Source organism: Calidris pugnax, unplaced genomic scaffold, assembly GCF_001431845.1.
Source record: "Calidris pugnax isolate Ruff unplaced genomic scaffold, ASM143184v1 scaffold593, whole genome shotgun sequence".
Classification (NCBI taxonomy): Eukaryota; Metazoa; Chordata; class Aves; order Charadriiformes; family Scolopacidae; genus Calidris; species Calidris pugnax.
The window spans coordinates 543,865-566,852 of NW_015092181.1; the positions used below are offsets into that span (position 1 = coordinate 543,865).

Sequence of the window (22,988 nt, forward strand, 5' to 3'; positions counted from 1 at the left end):
TTCTAGCAACCATAATTAATTGTAGTAAAGTAAGCCCAACTTGTATTGCAACATGTGTTTCATGGTATGCTTTGTAATACAGTCTGTGGAAATGTTTAGTAGACTAATAGCACTATTTTTACACCTAACTGTGTTTTGAAAGAAGCTAGTCTAAAATTTTAAAAACCATCTTTGTCAAGAAAGTTTCTACTGAATAATGAAAATGCAGTGTAACAAGGAGATAGTTAAATACACTGTGTTATATTTTCTATAAAGGCATGGTAGAGCTTGTTCCTGCTTCAGATACACTTAGGAAAATTCAAGTGGAATATGGAGTGACAGGTTCTTTTAAAGACAAGCCTCTGGCAGAATGGTTGCGAAAGTATAATCCTACAGAGGAGGAATATGAAAAGGTAACTTTTTTTCAGTGTTGTTTTTTTGAAGACGTTTCAAAAAGGGATAAATACCATCTTGTCTTATGAAGGGATGTAATGCTTATTCCAGGTCTTCCATTGAAATTTTTTGTTTGTATCTTTAGGAAACTTTATTTTTTCTTATAGTTGAAAAAGAGCAAATGAAAATCCCTTACATAACTAAAAAGGAGCCAGATGGATTCTCATTATTCATATCAGGAGTTTTTATTGGATATAGAAAAAGTGTACTTCAAAATTTAAGATAGGAAGGAACAGTGCCTTCTCTTAGTTGTGGTTTAGGAGCAGTGGCCTCTTCTCATACAAGCACATGGGATTCAAAAAATAAAATGTTTCTTTTGGCTACAGTGCTTTTACAACACACTGAAAAATAAGTCTTGTCCCGTCTTCTTTGCTAACATTTAATTCTTTTTGTGATTTGTCTTCAATTCCTCTTTTCTCTTTCACTTATTTAAAAAACAAAATAACAGTTTTTGCTGGAAACTGTGATTTTTTGGTAACTGGATTTTTGCTGGAAACAAAAGATTTTTGCAAAGCTATCTGAAGAACACTGTTTTGGAAAAAAAGCAAATTTTAGGGCATGTCTAGTCTGGCTTGGATTTTTACACTGTTGAATGCATGAATGCTGTTTTTCCACTGATATTGATCTCAATTCACTTTTTTTCTCTCCCTCCCAGGCTTCAGAAAACTTCATTTACTCCTGTGCAGGATGCTGTGTAGCTACTTACGTATTGGGAATTTGTGACCGCCACAATGATAACATAATGCTCCGAAACACAGGGCATATGTTTCACATTGACTTTGGAAAATTTTTGGGTCATGCACAAATGTTTGGTAGCTTTAAAAGGTATTTTCTGTAGCTAAGCAACGTAGAGAATGAAGTGGGTTATAGTATATTTTTCTAAGCATTATAATTCTAAGCATTAACTTTTAAATTCCTGTTATCTGTTCTCACCACAAAGCCAGTATCTTCCAATTTAACCACAGACTTTCCAGAATGCATCAAACTTACCTGTATACAATTAATTTTGAAAAGGCTCCAGCTTCCTCTTCCCATATTCTGATCTCTGGAACTGTTTTAAGTCAAAGCACACAGGCATAGCTTTCAAATAGAATTACTGTTCTGTCTGCCGGTAGATTGAAATAAGGAATTTGGTCTCCCAAACATCATTTAACTTCAGTGCTTCCAAACTGCATTCATTTCCTAAGAACTTGGCAAATCTCAATGGAAGTTTCTTTACAATAGTTATAAAAGCCAAGTATTTTGGTACAGGAAAAGATGCAACTTTTTACTGATATTTGGGAGCTTTACATCTAACACAAATCTTGGTGTCATACTTTTCCAGGAATATTGGATAAAACTGTAGTGTAGTTTCACCTCTTTAGCTGTGTTCATGCAATTATATACTGCATGCTTGTTAGGTAAACTTTATCAGTGAATGTGAAATTGAGTGCCAGACCTTTATGTCATCTGAATATCTGTGTGTGAAATAAATGAGAACAGACTCTTGCTCATAAAGTCAGTCGTGAATGTCAACGTTATAGAAAAGATTGAAGAGGAAGTTTGTATTTACTACTCCTCTATGTAGGGGAAGATAATCTATATCCAGGATAGAGAAGCTATGTTTTGGTCAGGTGACAGAGCCATTACAGTTGTTTCAGTGTGTAATGGCTCCCCGAAGTGAGGGATGGAAGGCACTGTAAGGTAACCTGGCCTCCAAGTGTTGCTCCAGGAGATCTGCTGTAGGTCCAGTATCATGTGGATGTGCTGGGAGTCTGAGATAGCCCTAAGCAGCTGAACCCAACCCAGAAATGTAAAATGGCATTAATGGATTATTTAATATTGTTACCTCAAGGTGGGGAGGAAGGGGAGGAGTAAGCACATGACACACTGAATAGGCTTTATAATTAACTTATAAATTCTGTGCTCTTTGGACAGGGATCGAGCTCCTTTTGTGCTAACATCGGATATGGCTTATGTCATTAATGGTGGTGAAAAACCCACGATTCGCTTTCAGTTGTTCGTGGATCTCTGCTGTCAAGCTTACAATTTGATAAGAAAACATGCAAGCCTCTTCCTTAACCTACTTTCATTGGTAAACATTTTATTAAATTCAATTTAGATAGACATATCATGTTGGATTGTATTAAATGCTTTTTATGCTGCAGAAACCCTTAATGCGTGCTTTCAAAAGCCAGAAACAGATGGAGTTTTTAGGAAGGTTGTAATTTGGATTTTTTTTTTTGCTTTTTTACTACCTACCTGTTTCCTGAAAACTTAAAATTAAGATGCCATAAATTACCCTGCAAAGAGTTTTTAACTGCTTATAATTCAGCAGAAATGGTGAATAACTGCTGATTATAAGTAATTGTTGGCTATCACTGTTAGCATTTAGTAATTTAGTGCAGCTTGAAATGAATTTGAGGGTCTAAGTTTTAATAATTTCAATGTAAAATAATATTGGGTTTATTGCATTGAAACTGTAAATCTTAATTTCTTGTAGATGCTTTCTTCTGGGTTACCAGAACTAAGTGGAATTCAGGACCTGAAGTATGTCCAGGATGCTCTCCAGCCCCAAACAACAGATGCAGAAGCTACCATTTTCTTTACAAGGTACTAGATAAGTGAAAACGAAAATATCTCCCAGCATCATCCTCTTAATGGCAGCTTTCTGCTATGAAAAAATGCGCTAAAGATGTTCACAAACACGTGTAGAAGGTGAATAGTTACACTGCAAATTATGAAATGCCAGTTAACCAGTGAACGACATAAATAAGTTTAATATAAGATTAATGCTTGCACTAGAATACTTTGCTGCCTTTAAGAGTGACCTTGTGCTTAAAAACTTGTTTGAAATACTGAGAGTAGATAATTCTGTCTGGCTGTTTTGAGACAGTGCATATAATAGGAACCTCACAATGCATTGTAAAGAAGCTCTCTGTTTCAAGAGGTGCTTTTGCCCACTGGAGAGGGAGGGATATTGCTCCACTGCAGCAAGTGGGGGTGTAACTGAGTTGTTGCCATGTGTTACAAGATGTGTCATTGTACTTAATTTTAAAAATATGGGAAAACTGCATTAGTATGCATGCAATTCAGAATCATAGAATGGTTTGGGTTGGAAGGGGCCTTTAAAGGTCATCTAGTCCAACCACCCTTGCCATGGGCAGGGACATCCACTAGATCAGGTTGCTCAGAGCCCGGTCCATCCTGACCTTGACTGTTTCCAGGGCTGGGGCCATCTCTCACCTCTCTGGACAACCCGTTCCAGTGTTTCACCATCCTCATCGCAAAACATTTCTTTCTTCTATCTTGCCTGAATCTACCCTCTTTCAGTTTAAAACCATTGCCCCCTCTCCTATCACTACAGGCGCTACTAAAAAGCCTGTTCCCATCTTCCATAAAAGCCCCCTTTAGGTACTGGAAGGCTGCTATAAGGTCTCCCCGGAGCCTTCTCTTCTCCAGGCTGAACAGCTCCAATTCTTTTAGCCTGTCTTCAACAGAGAGGTGTTCCAGCCCTCATAATTTTTGTGGCCCTCCTCTGGACCTGCTCCAACAGGTCCATGTCTTTCTTGTACTGAGGTCTCCAGAGCTGGATGCAGTATTCCAGGTGTTTTTTACCAACTCTCGAAAGCCTTCACTTCTTGGATAACAGCATATTCCAAGGTTTGGATACTGAATCTTCTATTAAATGCTGATACAATGCTATTTGTATAGCCCAGTGATCACTTAGTTTAAAAACTGTTTCTCTGCCAGTAAGAAACTGGTTTTTATTATTCTTAGTCTTAAGTCTGATTCATTGACTTGTGGTTTTTGAAGTTGTTTTTTTTTTCTAGGTTGATTGAATCCAGTCTGGGAAGTGTTGCCACAAAATTTAATTTCTTCATTCACAATTTGGCTCAGCTGCGTTTCTCAGGTCTACCTTCTAATGATGAACCCATTCTCTCATTTTCTGCTAAAACGTACTCTCTTAAACAAGATGGCCGAATCAAACAAGTGTCTGTGTTTACATACCAGAAGAGATATAACCCAGATAAATACTATGTAAGTACGTGGAATCTGTTTCCACTCAGTGAAGATACTGTGCTTTTTCTTCCAACAAGATACGTTCTCCTTTTTGCCATAAGTTCAGTACTTAATCACGGAGTCCAGGGGAAACTTGCCTTGGTTTGCTTAAAGTAGCTAATGTTGAGGTAGACAACTTAGGTTCCTTTTATTGACAGAGTTTTAATAAATACAGCTGTAGATACTTACTCATTCAGTTAGGCACTGATGTCAGATTTAGGATGAGCTGAAGAGGTCTCTGAAGTCTGACTGCATTGACTATAAAGAGAGCCTAGAAACCTACACCAGTGTTGACACCCAAGACTGAGCCCCACTGTGGATGACTTGAAAGTAAAAACAAAATCTGCAATTGCAATCTGGATCTTATTGAGAATGGGTGGGCTCGCTTGCTTTCTGGGGAAGAACAGAGTTGTATTGGCTTTGGCTGGGATGGAGTTATTCATCATTATAGTGGCCCGCATAGTGCTGTGTTTTGGATGTTTAACTGGCACTGTGTTGAGAACACGATTGGTTTGCCTGTTCTGAACAGTGCTTGTGTGGCATCAAGGTGCTCTCTTTTTCTTCCACTTTGCCCTTACCCCCTTGCAGTGAGTGGGCAGGGAGTTGGGAAGGGATACAGCTGATCCAAACTGGCCAGAGGGATATGCCATAGCGTATCATGGCTGGGCGATAAAAAGGGGTAAAAGAAGAAAGCGGGCGATAGAAGGGCGTTATCTTCCAAGGTGACTGTTGCTTTGGGACTGGCTGGGCACGAGTCTGCTTGTGGGAGGTGGTGAGAGATTGTCTTTGCGTCACCTCTCCTCCCAAGGACTCTCTTTATCTCAACCCACAGGTCTTCTCACTTTTGCTCTTTTTCTTTCCCTGTCCCATTGGTGAGGGGGTGGGAGTGAGCAAGCAGCTGTGTGGGTGCTTAGCTGCTGCCTGGGGTAAACCAGCCACAGGAGTGATAGAGTACAGATTGGTATTTTTAGCATCCAATAATATTCTTCAAAATGAAGACGCTTCTTGAGAAGGATCTAGAAGGAAGCAGAAAGAACACGAGTAGTGTTGGTGAAGATAATTTTAAAAACTGGGGATTTGAGTCATGTTTATGGGCTTATGTAGCCGCCTTCTGTAAAATGGCTCCTTCCTGAATAGGAGTCATTAAGTCAAACCCTCGGGTTGTATTTGGTCCTGCTAAGTAAAAGAATCACTTTCTGTATTAATGCACCTGTGCTCCTACTCAGTCTCCCTAGAGGCAGCAAGCATTACAGTTTGCCCTCAGGATTTTGATAGATCTGGGTTACAATTTAAGACTTGTATTAATATTCATATTTCTATGCACATGTGCAACCATCTTTTTTTTTTTTTTTTTTTTTACTCCTCAACTGCTGTTTGTTGGTCTACAATAGTCATCTCAAGTTAAATTTTCCTCAAGTTGTCTAAAAAGTGAGCTGTATCGATATTTGCAATGCACATCAATTTCCAAGTTGTATTTGCTGTAAATGTCTTAAATCTGGTAAGACACCAGCTAGGGAAGGTAGAACAAAGCTGAATAATGCTAGAAGTGAGGAAGAGCTTTCTCATTATAAAGCTCTTCTATGAATCACTATATTATAAATGTATTTCAGGACTCCTGGTCTAAGCCAAAGCAGCCTCTTATCTTCCAGGACATTGTGGAGATGATATCATTTCTTTCTGTCTGGATTTTTAAACCGCTTCCCAGTTGCACACTTTTTAAATATACATTTGACTCATCTGCCCATAAAATGAGTCCACTGAATTGAATTTTCTGTGCAGTTTCTCAGCCTTCGTTTCCCTTTCATAATAATGCTAATAGCTTTACCCTGGGATTGTACCCCCAGTATTTTTAAAAATGCCTTTTGTGTAATGCAGTACACTTGCATTTGCCCACCAAAATATTACTAAAAGCAGAATCCTTTAGAATTTTGAGAGAATTAGGTTGAAAAAAAAAGAGGCATTAGTTTCCTCCATAGTCCACACCTGAAAAATTCTGTGGTAGTTCTGGCCCTACAGATACTTGTCTAGATGTAATGCTGCATTGATGTGTTAAAATTTTATACCCTTGATATATGTTAGGAATTTACAGGGAGGCTTAAAAGGGAGAATGCAGACAGCTTAGCCTTAACTACCTTTATCCTCCTGTCAGATGTGGATCTGTGTTACGGGAAGATCATATGATGCTACTTTGCATTATGGTAAAGCTATTTATAATTCTAACTCTACTATAAAATGCAAACGCTGTTACTGGAATACGTATGCAGGAGTAGAGTTACCATAATAGAAATAGCTAATTGTTAAGAAAATTAAATTCTTAAGTCAGTTCTATAATATTTTTAGTACTTTTATCTTTGTTTTTTGGTGTTTTGGGCAGATCTACGTAGTGAGAGTTTTGAGAGAAGGGCAAATTGAGCCATCGTTTGTCTTCCGAACATTTGACGAGTTCCAGGAGCTCCACAACAAACTTGGCATTCTCTTTCCTCTTTGGAAGTTACCAGGGTATGTTCTTAACTCACTCATCACTATTAAAACAGAAACAACAAAACTGCTCCCTGCTGACTGGAGGAAGAAATAGCTTGAAATGGAGACAAAACTGCTGAGGGGCAAACTAGACCTCCAAGTTGGCAATTAAGGGAGAAAACTGCTGTCTCTAAGTTTTAAGAAGGAGAGTCAGAGGAGCAACTCAGTGTCCTTAGTCTGTGTGTTGTATCAATTATAACAATTACCTATAAATGTTTCCCTGACTCTCTATAACGTCGTTACCTATCAGTGTGCTGTGTTTCCATTCATGATTGACATTTAAAAAAAAAAAAAAAAAAAAAAAAAAAAAAGGATATCAGCACTTCAGGATGGAAATTACAGTGAAATCTACCTGTACTTGCTTCAGAGAAATTAGCTGAAAACTGTCTTGTTCTTCCCTTGCAGCTTTCCTAATAAGATGGTTTTGGGAAGAACACACATAAAAGATGTAGCAGCTAAAAGAAAAGTGGAGCTCAACAGCTACATACAAAGTCTGATGAACAGCTCTTCAGACGTGGCAGAAGTGAGTTCAAATAACTTAAGCAAATCTAGTGCAAGTTTTCAGACTTCGGTGCTTGTTAACGCTTAACTAATATGTAATGTTTCTTTCAAATTTAGTGTGATCTTGTTTATACTTTTTTCCATCCATTACTTCGTGATGAAAAAGTGGAAGGAATAGATGGAATAGCCAGACCTACAGGTAGGTAATGTTTTTTGGGTGGTGTTTATAAATTAGATGACCTATAGTATGACACCTTTACAATGTGATTTTTTTTTTTTAAAAAAAGGCTTTTTTAGATCAACTGTAGTTTTCCCTCGTTGAGAACTTTGCATTGCTCTCTTTCCAAATATGCCTGCATATTTGGACATAAAAAACATATGAAAAGGACATAAAAGGACATAAAAACATATAAAAAACTGCAACAATGTATGTGATTGCTTGGGCTTGCTCATGGCTTGACTAAATTACTCAAGTTTTTAGTCTAAACCTCCGAATTGGTTCTTAAAAGAGAATGCAAATTTCTTTAAAACCTATGACCTTGGCCTCTTATTAGGGAAGTAGGAATACAATCAGAAACTGAAGTTGGTTTAAGGCTTGTATTTTTTTCCCCATATATAATACGTCAGTGTAGTATTGATGAAAATATAAAAATATTACAGAGGAAATATTTATATATTTTTTTCAGATACAAGTCCATCAAGTCCTACCTCAGGCAAAGTGGGAGGAGAAGTGAAGCTATCCATATCATATAGAAATAGCACTCTATTTATTATGGTGATGCACATTAAAGACCTGGTAAGTAGAGCTAATGAGCTCGCTACCAAAAAATGTTTCCATTTTGTCAATTATCTTCTTGACTTAGTTCTATCATTCCTGCATCAATCTATCTCTGCCTCCAAATGTTTCAGCTGACAAATTAATTAACTGCTGCTTTTGGTTATCTTGATTGCAAAGGCTAGATACTTGAAAATAAATATTCAATGAGGTGTACATTAACTAGTTTTCTAACTTGTCTTGGTTTTGCATTGTAGGTTACAGAAGATGGTGCAGATCCAAATCCCTATGTAAAAACATACTTACTTCCAGATACGCACAAAACGTCCAAACGGAAAACCAAAATCTCCCGGAAGACAAGAAATCCAACTTTCAATGAAATGGCAAGTTAAAATTTATGTAGTAACACCCTGTGGTTTGCTATTGTCTCTTATTCTAAGCAGTAATTAAAATATTGTCTAAAAAATTTGCTAAGATATATAAATGTAGAAGAAACTTGTTTTGAAAAACTTTGTGCCCTGTTTAAAAAAGAAAACAAACAAACACACCCCAAAGTAACTGAGTAGGTAAATGTACTATTGCAAGTAAGCAGAATTTTCTCAGACTGCCTCTGAGGAGTGATGAGGAGAAGGAAAGGAGCTTTAAAACTAAAGATGCCCTGCCCTGGATTCACTGACTCATAACATGGAGAAAAATTAATGCAGAAGTCATGGCATGTAAACATTGTTTCTATCTAAAAACACTAGTCCTTTTAAATACTTATCATTGGGAGCACAAAATAAAAGACGGATGTACTTTAGCTCATCCTCTGAGAAACAAATTGAATGGCCTCAGTGTATAGCTAAGATACCTCCCTCTGGCTAGGTGGTCAGAAGAAAGAGCAGTCTGTGTAACTTCATTTGGATAACAAAAAAATTCTTGACTTCTTATCTTCTAGCTTGTGTACAGCGGATATAGCATGGAGACTCTGAAACAGAGAGAACTTCAGTTAAGTGTGCTCAGTGCAGAATCGTTACGTGAGAACTTTTTCTTGGGTGGAATCACGCTCTCACTGAAGGACTTCAACTTGAGCAAGGAGACTGTTAACTGGTATCGACTAACTGCTGTACCCTACCTGTGAACTCCTTCCTACACCTGAGTAAGACCAGAACAATTGTATTCACTTGTGCTTTGTGCATCTTCCTACTTGAAGATAACTTGTACATCTTAAAATAAGAGACTCTGCATTTCAACAGATATGTTGGACCAATGTTCATGTAGCCTAATTTGGAGGATTTCTAGAAAACTTGGTTTATGCTTACACGATGTTATCAAAGCATCATTATAAATGTTTGAGATGTGGGTAAAGGAAGGAAGGGGTTTTTTAACAACCCATGAAAGCAAGAGGAACAGTTTGACCATGCTGGTTGGTTAAAACCATAACTTAATCATTAGGCCTGTGGATATAGTGCATTTTTGCTTTAAGTTTTTCTTACCTGTGTTGTGTCATCCATGGCATGATGCTGGACAACATCAAAGAAATGACACATTTAGGATTACATTCCCACTACTAACTAGACATCACAGAAGCAGCAATGGGTGAAATTTTGGTGGCTTCACACATACCTGTAGAAATGAAGGTCGAAGGGCTGGAAAAATTCCTTAGCGTTGCATTTAATCCCAGATTCATGCTTCTCTAAGACTTACTGGAGTGAGTGCCAATAATGGAAGTTGTAAATAATGGTGCCTTATAATTCAAATGCTTCTCTTTTACCTCATCTCTGGTATTTAAATATGTATAGATGTTAACTTTCAGCTCCTTAAAAAGGGGAAATGTTCTCATATTTGATACCTTGCAGGTCCTACTGGAAGTCTCTTCCTGACGTGTTACTTACAAATAACATCTTCATATCTAGTGCAACTTACATGATCTTTTTCCAACCCATCTTCTACCCACCATCTCCAAAACCAGAATGCGATGCCGTAGGAGTCATGCCCAGCTCCTCAGTGTTCTGAAATGTCTTAATCCAAAGTAGCATCTGTACCTCCTGGTAAAAGAATGGCCTCTGGTTAAAAAGCACAACTGCTGGATGAATTGCAAGCCAGAAATGAGTTGCATTAACAACTTTAGGAGAGGAACTTGGTCACTTTTTTTAACAGCTTACAGCAACACTGTTTCTCACTCCTAGTAAGAATTAATTCCACTAAAAATAGTTAATTCTGAGAAAGATTAGATTTGAACTATATTGTGACAGTGGAGAACAAATGTCACTTAATATCTTCTATTAATACCACTGGCTACTTAATTAGGTGTTTCTGCACAACAGGTGTAGCTTTTTCATTTACCTTCCTCTGTTTTAGGATGATCGTGTTCTGTCTAAACAAAGCTATAAAGTTGCACGCTTCTCTTTAGTACTAAATCTTGAAGCAAGACAGACTATCACCACTGCCTAGGAGTGAAATTTTAAAGTAAAATATGCAACTATGAATGAAGACACAATACAGGGAAAGCCTTCTGTCTACCCAACACTAAAAACCTATTTCATAATCTAATTTTCCTTCCCCTGCTACTGACCAATCTCCCTTCAATACAGAAGAGAGAAGTAAACTTGAATCTCCTGGTGCCTAAAATATTCACGGTCCAAGTTGGTAGGAATTATTACAAATAAAAAGCTAAGAATATCTTGAATGTTAGAAACTGGGTTGATTTAATGGGCGCTAACACATCCCAGTTTTATTAGGCATCTTCTGCATACTTTTCATTTAGTAATATAGCCTGTAAATAATAAACTATATAACTAACTACATATATTTCCTGCTCACTTGATGCTTTTGAGACTTACTCCATTCCATCATTAGAATCACAAGTCACTTAAACACAGGAAAGTAGACTACTGTTTTTGTGAAACGTTCCATTGTGAAATAAAATGAAAGCAATATGTACTGCCTTTTTTGCAGTTTGCTATTAAAGCACAGTGTCTTACAGCACAAAATACAAATAAACTAAAATCATTTTAAAAAATGATTTGCAGTTTTAACAGGTGTCTGGACTCTGAAAAAAAAAATGTATAGTACTGTATTATTGTTAGCACTTGTCCTGACTTCTGATATCCTCTTCATAGCTTAACTCATTTTGTGCCTTTCCCTTCCTCTTCAAAATAGTCACTGGCTGAAGCTTTTTATGGTCATGGATTTTATTTTGTCTGTGGGATCTGGCCTTGGCCTCTCCTCACACGTAGAGGAACCGCACCGAGCTTGCACCTCTTTGCACTACTCTCAATTAAGAAAAAAGTGATTGTTGCAATAAGACTTTAATGTACTACATAAAAAAAAAAAATAAATAAAGGATGTAAAAGAAGAAAATATACCAGTACACTAAGTAGCTTGAAAACCTAGTTTTAACAGCTTTTTGTATCTTGTTTAACGAAAAGAAAAAAATCTTTTATGCAGCCGGGCATATAACTGTGTCTATGGACCTTGTTTTGGTATTTCAGAGTAACAGCTTGCGCCAAGGCCTCTTCCTTTTCTCTGTTAACCTAGAACTTTGCACTGAAACTTTTATTACTGCCTTTTTACGACCTTACGGCTCCCTGTCTCTGGACGCACGTGCGAGATCTTTGATAAAAACTTCTTTTCTCTATTTTTTACAACTCGGGCTGTGTAGAGCTTCCCCCTCAGCTGCCTTAAGGCGCCGGCTCCGTCCCCGCCGCACTGTGACCGGCCGCGGCACGCAGCCAGAGCCACGGCTTCCTCCGGAGGGCTCTCAGAACCAAATACTCTCATTAAACGAGCTCCCTAATAAAGATGTACAATACCGCCCTCCGTCGGGTTAAATGTGACCCCGTAACTGTCCTGTAAGCACATTAAACACTATTCTGAGGAAAAATAAACTCGCTGTGGTGTCTCTGTCCGTCCCTTCCGGCGCTCTGAGGCGCGACACCGCCGGGCGCGCGGGACAGGCCGGGCCCTCCCCTGGCGGCCTGCGCGCGGCGGCCTTGGCGCCACTGATTGGCTGGCGTGAGGGGGCGGGGCTAGGCGCGGGGACGCCACTTCCTGCTGGAGCGGGGCGGAAAGGGCCGCTGCCTCGCGTCGCTCCTTCTTTCTCGCCGCCGCCATCATGGGTCGCATGCACGCTCCCGGGTAAGGGGCCGCGGATGGGCAACGGGGCCGGCCTGGGCCTGCTGCGGGCGCTAACGGGGCGTCGCGGAGAGGTGCGGGAGCAGAAGGGCTGCTGCGGGAGCAGTGCGGCGTCTGGGGATGGGATGGGCGGGAGGTCGGTCGGTTAGTGGCTGCGGAGGTATGGCGGTGGGGAGGAGGGAGAGCTGGCGGGCGGCCCTGAGGAGGGGGTTCCCTTGGCCGGACTTGGGCAGGGACGTGGTTATGGTGCCCGGGCTCCTGTTCTCGGCGCTGCCCCGGTGCGGCCTGTACTGGTGGCGGCAGTGGCGCGGAGGGAGGCCGCAGGCCTCGGCCGTCGAGGCTGGACGCGGCCCTGGGGGAGGCGTGATAGGCCGCTTGTATCGGGGCGGCCTGGCCTGTCGGGTTCTGCTCAGCGTGCGCTCTGCTTCTTCCCCACAGAAAGGGCCTGTCCCAGTCGGCCTTGCCCTACAGACGCAGCGTGCCCACGGTAAGTCACGTACCCGCCCGGGGTGGCGGCCTGGCGGCGGTCAGCGCGGGGGGCCGTCCCCGTAGCGCAGCTTGGGAGCGCCCGCCGGAGGAGAGAGCCGAGAGACCTGTGATATTTTGTGTCATCGTTTTTAAATTCTGGCCTGATAAAATGATAGCTTATGCCCTTTACGATACTGAGGAATCAAGTATCTTTTCTTGGCCAGATGATTTGTTGGGCAAAAAAATTCTTTTCCTCTCTGTACTTCCCTTGAAGTGCTACTTCCAATTACTTTTAGTCTGTATGCTGGTAATTTCAGGAGGTTAAATTGCTCTCTTCACACTCGAGTTTGGCCTTTGCCATTGTGGAATAAGCCCACTGTTTTCTAAAGTATTTACAGCAGCAATTTGCTGGTCACAGAACTAACTTTATTAATTCCTGCGTGCCCCTTAGTTGATTCAGGGTATTTCCACGTAGAAGGCTTACTTGTCAGCTAAACGAGCTGCCTCTTGCTTTGTAAGAGTGTGGTTTGGAGGATCTATCTGTTGGCAGAAAGATTGATTAATTTGTGATGGATGTGGAAAAGCGTGTACTGAAAAACAGTTAAACAGAAACACGACATCAAAGCACAAAATCTGAAAATAAAGAGATGCAATTTAAAGTAAGGTAATATGAAGCTGCTTAAAACACTGCTGATGGTTAAGCAGTTTAGTAATTTTGATAATGATTAGGATGTTCAAATGCCATAGTTGTTTGAAAAATCCTGTGTGTTTTTTGCTTACTTTAATTTTTATTCTGTTTTGAATTGTATAAATTCTTGCTGTGCTTTTTTGTTTCATACTGTGACAGTACTAAAAAGGGAAAAAAAACCCAAGTAAACAAGTTTCTGTATCATTAGAAATACAATTTCAGTTCTTGATTGTTTTTTTCAAGCGTTGCAAAGCATCTATTTTTTCCATCTATGAAAAGCTTCATATAGCTAGCCTATGTCTCTATTAGGCACCATTCATCAGTTGTTTGGGTTTTTGTTTTTTCTAATTTTCTTTAGTGGCTGAAACTTACTTCTGATGATGTAAAGGAACAGATCTACAAGTTGGCTAAAAAAGGCCTGACTCCCTCACAAATTGGTAAGGTTTATTAACAACTCCTAAGTGGAGACAAAACATGTTTTTCTGACTGTAATAATGTAATTGTTTCTTCAACCTATGTTAAATGGCATGGTAAGAAAATACGAATTTCCTGATGTACCTGTGTATTCACGGTATGGATACCACTAAAAACATAATATGTCTCATTCTTGCAAGAAGCGTATTTGGTGAAGCAGTTGAGTATTTTCTTTTTGAAGCTGAAAATGTGAAGCATCTGTTTGGTCCTTAGGAATGGCCACTAACAGGTGTTACGGGGAAGTTTAGTCTGCCCAGTTTCTTGCAGAAAAATTTGACATCTCATCAAGTGTTGGCAGCCCTATGTTTAGGTGCTTACTGACCTGCATAATAAACTAGTTCTTAGTAGTTTGGATCCCTCTAGAGCTCTTCTTGAGGGTATGCATGCTACAACTTTATATGGTCATTAGCTATATAGTGTAATTACGCATTATGTCAGTGATTTTATTTATTTATTTGTAATCTTGAGTGTATTTATGATCCCTATGGTACAACACTTTTTTTTTTTTTTTGAGTAAACACGTCTGAGATATCTTAGTTAACCTTAGAGAAAAGGTGATTGAATACCTAACTTTAAGAAGTCCTGTTGAAAATTTCCGAATAATATTGTAGCACTTAATGTGTTACTTGCCTAAATATGAGGGGTTGGTTAGTTGCCTGTTAAGTGCTATCTGATAAAGTGTTTCAGCTTTTATTAAATTGTGTTTTGCTCACCTGTTGCCTGCCACTCGTTCACAGTTTTGATCAGAAAGTTTTTTAATTTAGAGAACACCTTTTTTGCACATCTTGTAACCATAAGGTCAGTTCCACAAGATTCCTTTGTGTAAGGTTATTCCTTTCAATGTGTGGTGTAAATGCTTGTTTCAGGTGTGATCCTGAGGGATTCCCATGGTGTTGCCCAGGTTCGCTTTGTTACTGGCAACAAAATTTTGAGAATCCTTAAATCGAAGGGACTGGCCCCAGACCTTCCGGAGGATCTTTATCACTTGATTAAGAAAGCTGTTGCTGTTCGCAAACACCTTGAGAGAAACAGAAAGGTGAGTGCTAATTTAAGTAGGTAACTGTTTATTTTTTCAAATAATATAGTATTTATATTTACAATTTGAAAAAGCAAAGACTCCTTGTGTACTTCCTGTTAGCCACCCCCTTTGAGTAAACTTAGAGGTTTGGGGATGCTTTTTGATAAAGGAGAATGGTCTCTGTGAAAAGGGTGTTAAAAGTGCTGCTTAAACCACATATTTCTGGTCCTGTTCTGATTTTACCCTATTCATCAGACTTCGGTGATGGGAGTGTGGAGTTGATAGCAGTAGCTGTGGATTTTTTCACTCTATTAAAGCTCATCTGAATTGTACATTGCTGAGAAGTCAAAGTAGCACTTGGTCGTAATGTAACTTTCTTTTCAAGGATAAAGATGCCAAGTTCCGTCTGATTCTGATCGAAAGCAGAATCCATAGGTTGGCTCGCTACTACAAAACCAAGAGAGTGCTGCCGCCCAACTGGAAGTAGTAAGTCTTCTCTTCTATTAGTACTTTCACCGGGGTCTTGTAGGTTTTGTGAACGATAGGTTGGGGCTGTTATTCAACGGGTGAAGAGTGTTTTATGATACCTATATATAGGTAAACCAGGCAGCAAAGAGTAGGGATTTTCATAAATGTGAAATCATAAATTGGTGGAACTTACTCCTGGGTAAAATGACTGTCACGACGTTTGGAAAAAATCATTGTCTCAATGAGTGAGGTCACTACTAGATAACTTTTGAAATCCTTTCACAAACTGCCATTTCTGTTCTTACTCGGATACTTTAATAGTTCACATTACTTTAAAATAATGAGAAATGGCTTCGTTGTGGCAAAAATGAAAGTTGCTGGGAGTTTTTCTCTAGGAAAATTGAACCAATGTAGGAATATTCCCGTAGATGTCAGGGTGAGCTTTTTTTCTGAAAAGATGCACGTTCAGCTACCCAGGTTTTTTAATATATATGGTTTTGCTCTGTTATCCTAGTATTTGTATTTTTAAATGAAGGGTAAAATTTTTCTTTATGCCATAAAAAAAATCTAAACAGGTAGTGATTAAGCTCACGACCAGTAGTTAAAGCTTTCAACCAAAACACTGTTTTTCACAACTGGTTTGAAAAACTGCCTTTGCAATTAATATTTCTCTCTTTATCTTTTTTTTCTTTTTAGTGAATCATCGACAGCTTCTGCCCTGGTTGCATAAGAGCTGGCTATGACTTACTGAAAAAATAAATTTTCATTAACTAAGTTTGTGTTGTCTCTAAATGGTTGGTGTCTTACAAACTTGTGCCCCTTTGTGGGAGCTGCGTGTGAATGGGCAGTTTGCAAAGTGAAGCAGGTGTGTGGCCATGACTTCCCTGCTGCTGGCATCAGCTCTGGGCAGTGGTTGTTGCTGTTCCAGAGCAGCTGTGCAGTTTGTGCCTGTCCTTAAGCTGCATTTTTGATCCGATAGCCTCAAGTTTGTAAAGTGACCTGGTCATTCACAGCAAATGTATTTTATTGGTGTGGGGCCATGCCTCTGTGTGTCCTGCAGGAAGAACCAGGGAAGAAAGCAATGACAGAAGGAAGAATGGGAAATTCAGAAAATGCAGAAAGGATTAGGCAGGAAGAGGGAGGGAAAGGGAACAAAATTGGTGAGGTTGATGGAATCATTACAGGTAATGTGGATCTGCTCCTTGTGCAGAAGGTTTAAGCAGACCTCAGCCAGTTCCTGACAGTAACTGCTGCTGTCATTTGTAAGTAATTTTAAGAACAGTCTTTAAAATTTGGGTAAATACAGACAACTGGCTCTCAGATGTTACGTTTGTACTGAGGTATTTTTCACTAAAGCCAAAGGGCTGTGGCTCTTGTATAGTCACTGATGCTGAAGTTGTGCCTCCAGGTTCTAAATAGGTTTGATTCTCTCTTTTGGGAGAAATGTGGAGAACAGACTGTCAGCTTTTTCCTTTTTTAGGAGAAGATTATAAATTGAGTTACTCTGAGCTGTTCTGACTCTTGTTTCTAAGCCTTGGTACGTTACTTAACTTTTGCCATATTAAAAAGTTCAGTAAGTTTAAATGAGCCGTAACATTTTTATAAAGTGTAGTAGCTACTTCCTAGATCATAACCAGTGGAACATGGTAATGTCTGGATTTAATTTTTGCAGAAAGACCTTCTGACCTGATTATGAAGCTAAATATAGACTTGTGATTAAGAAGGTTCTAAAAGAAAAGCACTTTGAACTCTACACTGCTACTGTCTGGTCCATCTTAAAAGTTAAATTGCCAGCATCTATATATGCTTAAATACTTGCCACCTTTTTTCAGAGCTTCTAGTGATTCCTTGCCAGGGATAACTAAGAGTTCTGGGATGTAGATGTTATAAACCACTTTCATGATATTAAAAAAAAAAAAAAAAAAGGCAAAAAGTCTCTGTGAATTTTTTGGGAGGTATGCTCTGCTAAAATGAAATTGGAGATTCTGGAAAGAACCTGGTGCTTCTGGAGAGCTGCTTCTCCAGAAGCAGAGGAGGGTGTATGTAAATTTTATAAACCCCTTTTATGAAATTAAAAAAAAAAAAAAAAAAGGCAAAAAGCTGCTGTGAATCTTTGGGATGTGAGGTATTGCCAGCTGAAAAGCACACAGATGCTTTCACTGGCATTGTCCTGAAATAGCTGTATGTAAATAATATAAAGTACCAGCAGATGGCACTTGGAAACATTTAGTGTTTTTAAAAGTTTTATATTGCAAATAGTGCCGCCTAGAGATGAAGTGTGGAGGCTGACAGTCCAGGCCGGGGAACAGAAAGTAGATTGAGAGTTGTACTGCTGTATAGGTGGGAGCAGCTGATACTGTGTTTTTGAGCATGGTCATGAAGCTTCCACAGGTCTTGTGTTTCATCCTGCTGGGATGTTTTGGTCTGAACACAGTCTGTACTGTCTTTTCTGGTGCTGGTTTACAAGAGGGGCTGAAAGCAGAATTATCCAGGGAGAGGTCCTGGGCTTACAGTCAGGTCAGATCAGGTGTTGGAGGTTCTCCTGAGGATGAAGAGAGCGGTCCACCCTATTTACTGCCTGTAGAACTTGGCGATCTCCCGTGGGAGCACAGTAAGGGTACCGTGATTGCACTGTTAGGCACACACCTTCCTGCTACCTACACTGCTAAAGAGTCTGTATTTCCTGTCAGTGATACAGGCTAGCTTAAGTAAGTTGTCCGTTACTGAGATAGTCCCTTGCCCCTTTGATTACCAGAAGAGGTGCACCATCAGTTGAACTCGTACTGTAGCTTCCCTTTGCTTGAGGGATGCAGTAATAATAATAAATCCAGATCTGAAAGTAGTTGCCCAAAAGTAATTCTTCACATGAACCTGCACAAACTGTCTCTGCCCCATGGTTATCTCCAGGCACCACCCTGGCTCCCCTCTCCCCAGCAGCCTGGGCAGTTGTGCAAGCCTTGGGCCTCGCTGCCCTCTTGCTTTCTCCTGTCACAGTGCCTCATCTCCTCACAGGTTCTTTTGCCTTGGCTTAACCTTACGAAGATATTTTCCTATTTCTGCCTTATTCCCAGCAGTCTTTTCTGATTTTTCAGTGTTGCTCTTTTTGTCCTGCAGTATTTTTTGTTCTCCCTGCAGGTACAAATCTGAGCAATGATTTATTTAAATTTTATCTCCCCCCACCCTCCCCTTACCCACAGCAAGTCTAGGTCCACGGGGGCCCACTCGGCAGCCACACGGTGCTTTGCTGCTCTGTACCAGGTCTGTTTGTGGGGTGAGCTGGGTTCACAAAAGCTTCCCACTAGCCTTCAGCCCTCACCAGCTCTGCAGCTCTTCCCAGGCTGTGGCAGAGGCTGCTTCCCTTTGGCTGATCAACAACTGGTTTGAAGTCTGGCTGCTGAGGCCCCCCTTCCTCCTGCAGAGCCCCTGCCAGCCGTGGTTGTCTGCCATTCCCTGGGAAGGTTCGTTGTAGGGTTTTAGGAAGAACAATAATGATTCTTGCTGTCACTGCTGGGGAGAATTGTTTTCCTTCAGGTCTGAAGCATTGAGTTCTTTGGATGTGACACGGGGAGATGAGAAGGGCATTCTGTGGGTTCTAGGTTGGGTTTTCCACATCAGTCAAGCCAATTTTCTTCTGTCCCTTTAGGTGACCCTGATTTGAGTCAGCTAGGGCAGCATTCAAATGTGTGAACACCACATTTTCTTCCCTTCTGCAGTCCATCTCAGAATGGGAAGTCTGGAAAGGTGAGTCTTTATTCCAATGGTTGCATCAGTAGGTGATTGATGCCATGCACAGTTTCTTTGTTTTTAGGAAAGAGTTTGAGAAGCGACTGTTAAGTATGGAAAAGATTAACCTGACAGGGATTTAAGGGAAAGCTTTGATTCAGTCTTGTCCAGAGGACACTTTGAGTGCTAGATATTTGTTTGTCCTGAAGGATCCTGGGGTGTGTGAACGGCTTCCTCGTGGAGGCAAATAAACCATCTTTTACCTCTGTGAATTTTTCTAGACAGTTCCCATTTACAAGTGCTTCCGTGAAAAATAAGAAACTTCTGGTAATTTATTTCAAGTAAGGAAACTTAAACACCAGTTAGTCTGCTGGTAAGTCACTACCACTGCTGGAAACCGTTAATTTCTCTAGCTGAAAAGAGTAAAAAAAGGTCAACCAACTCATAACAATCAGAAAAGGCAAGAAATTATTTGGGTTTGTAAATGTATGGCTGCAAATATATGCTTTTCTGCCTTTTCTGGACAACAGCTTCTAAAGTGTGTTTTCAGTTGCATTTTCTGCCAGTGAGCTTTTTAGTTTTTGGCTCAAAATCACCGCATACAGGCGAATCCCAAATAGCAAGATGTGAGGGGAAACTTGTACTCTGATTTTTCTGAGTGAAGGTTTGTGTGTCACTTTCTTCCACTGTTTTCAGTGTCACTTACAGATGATGAAAACCAATGTAGTTAAAAAGCATTGCACGTGCTTCTCAGAACTCACGGGCCGGTTTCTCTCCCTGTTCCCATTTGAGTAAAGAGCAGTAGGTCCTACTGAGTTACCAAAGGCAGGTTTGGTGCTCCAGTAGCTCTGGGATAACTGGTGTTTCTAGCCTAGGCCAGTGCTGCTTCGTGTTCAGGCAGTTGTTTTGTTTCCTTTTCAATGCTGGGATCAAACTCGTGAAAAAATGCGGGCTGCTGCTGGGAAGTCCCTTCAATAACGCTGCATCATTTGCATGACAATACATCCTCATCGTGCCCTGGTAACCTCCCTCAGCCAGCACATACCTTGGCAACAGGAGAGGGTTCAGCTATGCTCGCTGCACAAATGGGATGGCTGTGAATGTCCTTTTCTTGCTCCCCAGGGATTTTTGGACATACTTGCAGTTGGATAAATGAAGGCTTCCCTCTTTCCTCTCCTGCTTTTGGGATAAATTTTACTTCTGGTTAGAAATCTATAACCCTTGCAATGAACGGTGTTGCTGACTAAGTGTGAGTTCTTTTCCTGTCACTACAGGATTTATTAAAGACATTAACCAGCACAGATGCAGTAACTGGAGCTGAATCGATATCAAAGGTTCATGTTAATGGCATAGCAATACTAATACAAATATTAGATACGACAAAGAATGGTAGCCTTGTCCTACAGGGCTTGGTCACTAGAGAAGAAGTACTGGCAGTTAATTTCTGGAGGCTTGCTCGGTTCTGAAGACAAAAGGAAGAGAAGTGCAGCCTGTTATATTAACCCCCCAGCTTGAGAAACTGTGTGACAAGTAATTACGTTGGCTGTGCCTGAGGCAAGAGGTGTACCTACATTAAAAGATCACCTGAGTTTTCTAGCGAGTGCTGGTTTTACAGACTAATATTTTATTCCCTTTGAGGCTGCTCACTCAAGACCCCTTTTCAGGTCAGAATTCTCCTTCTTCAGAACCAGGAAGGGTCTTTCAAGTTTAGTGCAGCTGTCGGGGATCAATCTCTCTTACAGCTCCTTCAAGTTCTTTATGATGCAGATGAATAATTTCCGTAGATCCTGAGCCCTGTGTTATTCCAGAGTGGGAAGAGGGTGGCTGGCGTTTTGAACTGTGGAAGCTGTTGACTGACTGGGTGAAATAACCAGTGACAGCCATTAAAAATTAATCAGGTTAAATGAACTTGGGAAGGGTCCAAATCTCAGAGGATTGGTTCTGATGGGGAAGGCATTTGAGATTTGCAAGAAAGGGGGTGGAAACATCTCTGTGAGAAACAGGCTGAATTTTGCTTCAGCTAATTGATATATTATTTTTTCCTTTTCTCTGTTAGTATGTCTGTATTGATGAAGGTAGTTCAGTTATAGTGGAGTCTTATCCCTTGTGTCCGACTGATCCTTGCAGGCGCCTTGGGGCTGTCCAGGGGTTCTTGATTGTAAGTGTTATCTAGGTGAAGGCTAACCAAAAATTGGTGGCAGACTGAGAAGTGGACAACGGACGGTGAAGAGTGATAAGTGGACAATGGACAGTGGAGACTGATAAGTGGACGAAGGCCACCTGGAGGGTAACTAATGAAGATATGAGCACCAAAATACTTGGAACCACTAATATTGGACAGCAGGTGATGGCAAACATATAGCGGGGTGTTTAGAATAATAATTTTGTAGAACAGATATATGTGCTTTATCTATAATAGGTTAGGTGGTCGGGAAGAATGTGAGCTCCAACTTCTCAGCCAATGAGAAGGGAGACAGTAACTCAGGCGGCCGGGATAAGGAGCATAAAGATACCTAAGAAACCAAAAGGGGGTGTGCCTCTACTTTGAGATGCACCCGATTCAGCACTGTTTCTTATAATAAATTTCTATACCTTTGCTTCGGCGACTTTGTCCTCTTTAAATTCTAGGTGTGAGCTGGCATTTCTCACATCTCTCAGTATAATATATGTTGGTGGACACTAGGGCACACCAAAAGCTGTTGTGAAATACAGGCTGTAAAAGAACTTGTTTCCTTGTGAGGTTTTTTCTGTTGGGGTTTTTATTTGTTTGGTTGGTTTGTTTTTATGGAAAAACTATAATATCTTCCTTTTCCTTAAAATAAAATCCATCCCATCTTGCTCAGCTCTGTCGGTCTTGGCAAAACTAAGACTATAAATTGATACATTTTCAGAAACTGATGATACAGTAGTACGTATGTTTTGTATTGGGTGTTCCATTTACAGCTCAAACTCATGCTACAGGTACCGTCTTAGACTTCACTTCAGTAGTTATTCCTGATAGCTTTCTTCAGCAGTAGAATCAGGTTGGGGTTCTCTTTTATTTTAGTATTCTGTGATTAAGCTACACAGTATCTGGAAAGTAATATAAGAATAATATTTAAAAATAGTATTTATCTAGTTCCAGTCAAGCTAGGATCTTAAAAAAAAAAAAGTATTAATAACATATAAACAAGTGAAACCCTTGCTAACAATAGGAATAGAGAGTTGCTGGAGAAAGTGTTTAGTTTTCTGGAATAACATTCCTGTGATGTACCGGGAGGTGACTCAGTGTTCCAGTGGCCCCAGTTTATGCTTGTGTCACATAATGACCTAGGAATAGTTGCTGGAGAAAGTGTTTAGTTTTCTGGAATTCACCAAATGTGAGTGTTGCAACTTTGATGCTGCAGGAACGCCATTTCACTGATGTCTAGCTCTTACTTAGTACTTTTGACCCATAAATCTCAGTGAGGTTTGTGTGAGAATAGACTATCCCCCCCCTCCCTCTTTCCAGGAAGACAGAGGCATGAAGCAGTGAAATAGCTTGCCTGGGGCTCTGATGTCCTAAATCCCAGCCCGTGTCCTACCTGTGAGCCTGTAATACAGTTACACTTTAAACAAAGATGGATATTTATATGTAAATGGCATAGGTGGAGAGCGGTGCAGAGCCCAGCATGGAGGCAGTTTGCAGAGAAGGTTGGGGACACAGACCATGGCACCTGCCCCAGCACAGGGTACTGCAGCGTCGCTCTTTGCAGACAGCAGTAGGCAGTTACCATAATCCCTTT

The 22,988-nt window shown here is 40.4% G+C and overlaps 2 protein-coding genes across 3 annotated transcripts in view; both read left to right on the forward strand.

The window, feature by feature from the left end:
- The window catches only part of PIK3C2A (phosphatidylinositol-4-phosphate 3-kinase catalytic subunit type 2 alpha), a 69,676-nt gene extending 57,538 nt beyond the window's left edge, over positions 1-12,138 (forward strand). For both annotated transcript variants that reach the window (XM_014962256.1, XM_014962257.1), the window contains exons 23-33: positions 256-392; positions 1,088-1,257; positions 2,350-2,506; positions 2,915-3,024; positions 4,245-4,452; positions 6,848-6,972; positions 7,399-7,516; positions 7,612-7,693; positions 8,181-8,290; positions 8,527-8,652; positions 9,207-12,138. In XM_014962256.1, coding sequence (XP_014817742.1) covers positions 256-392; positions 1,088-1,257; positions 2,350-2,506; positions 2,915-3,024; positions 4,245-4,452; positions 6,848-6,972; positions 7,399-7,516; positions 7,612-7,693; positions 8,181-8,290; positions 8,527-8,652; positions 9,207-9,389 — 1,526 coding nt within the window. In that variant the 3' untranslated portion in view covers positions 9,390-12,138. The remainder of the gene's footprint in view (positions 1-255; positions 393-1,087; positions 1,258-2,349; positions 2,507-2,914; positions 3,025-4,244; positions 4,453-6,847; positions 6,973-7,398; positions 7,517-7,611; positions 7,694-8,180; positions 8,291-8,526; positions 8,653-9,206) is intronic.
- Positions 12,139-12,276: 138 nt separating this feature from the next.
- On the forward strand, positions 12,277-16,275 carry RPS13 (ribosomal protein S13). The gene is made up of 6 exons (XM_014962266.1): positions 12,277-12,388; positions 12,824-12,872; positions 13,900-13,978; positions 14,882-15,051; positions 15,419-15,519; positions 16,198-16,275. The coding sequence occupies exons 1-6, from the start codon at positions 12,366-12,368 to the stop codon at positions 16,229-16,231; spliced, it is 456 nt and encodes a 151-aa protein (XP_014817752.1). The 5' UTR covers positions 12,277-12,365; the 3' UTR covers positions 16,232-16,275.
- The last annotated feature ends 6,713 nt before the right edge of the window (positions 16,276-22,988 follow it).

Bases quoted from the DNA above. Each gene is read 5' to 3' on its own strand.
- RPS13 (XM_014962266.1), top strand. From the start codon at position 12,366: ATGGGTCGCATGCACGCTCCCGG. The intron at 13,979-14,881 runs GTAAGGTTTATT...TGCTTGTTTCAG, and splicing joins CCTGACTCCCTCACAAATTG to GTGTGATCCTGAGGGATTCC. The intron at 15,520-16,197 runs GTAAGTCTTCTC...TTTTCTTTTTAG, and splicing joins CTGCCGCCCAACTGGAAGTA to TGAATCATCGACAGCTTCTG.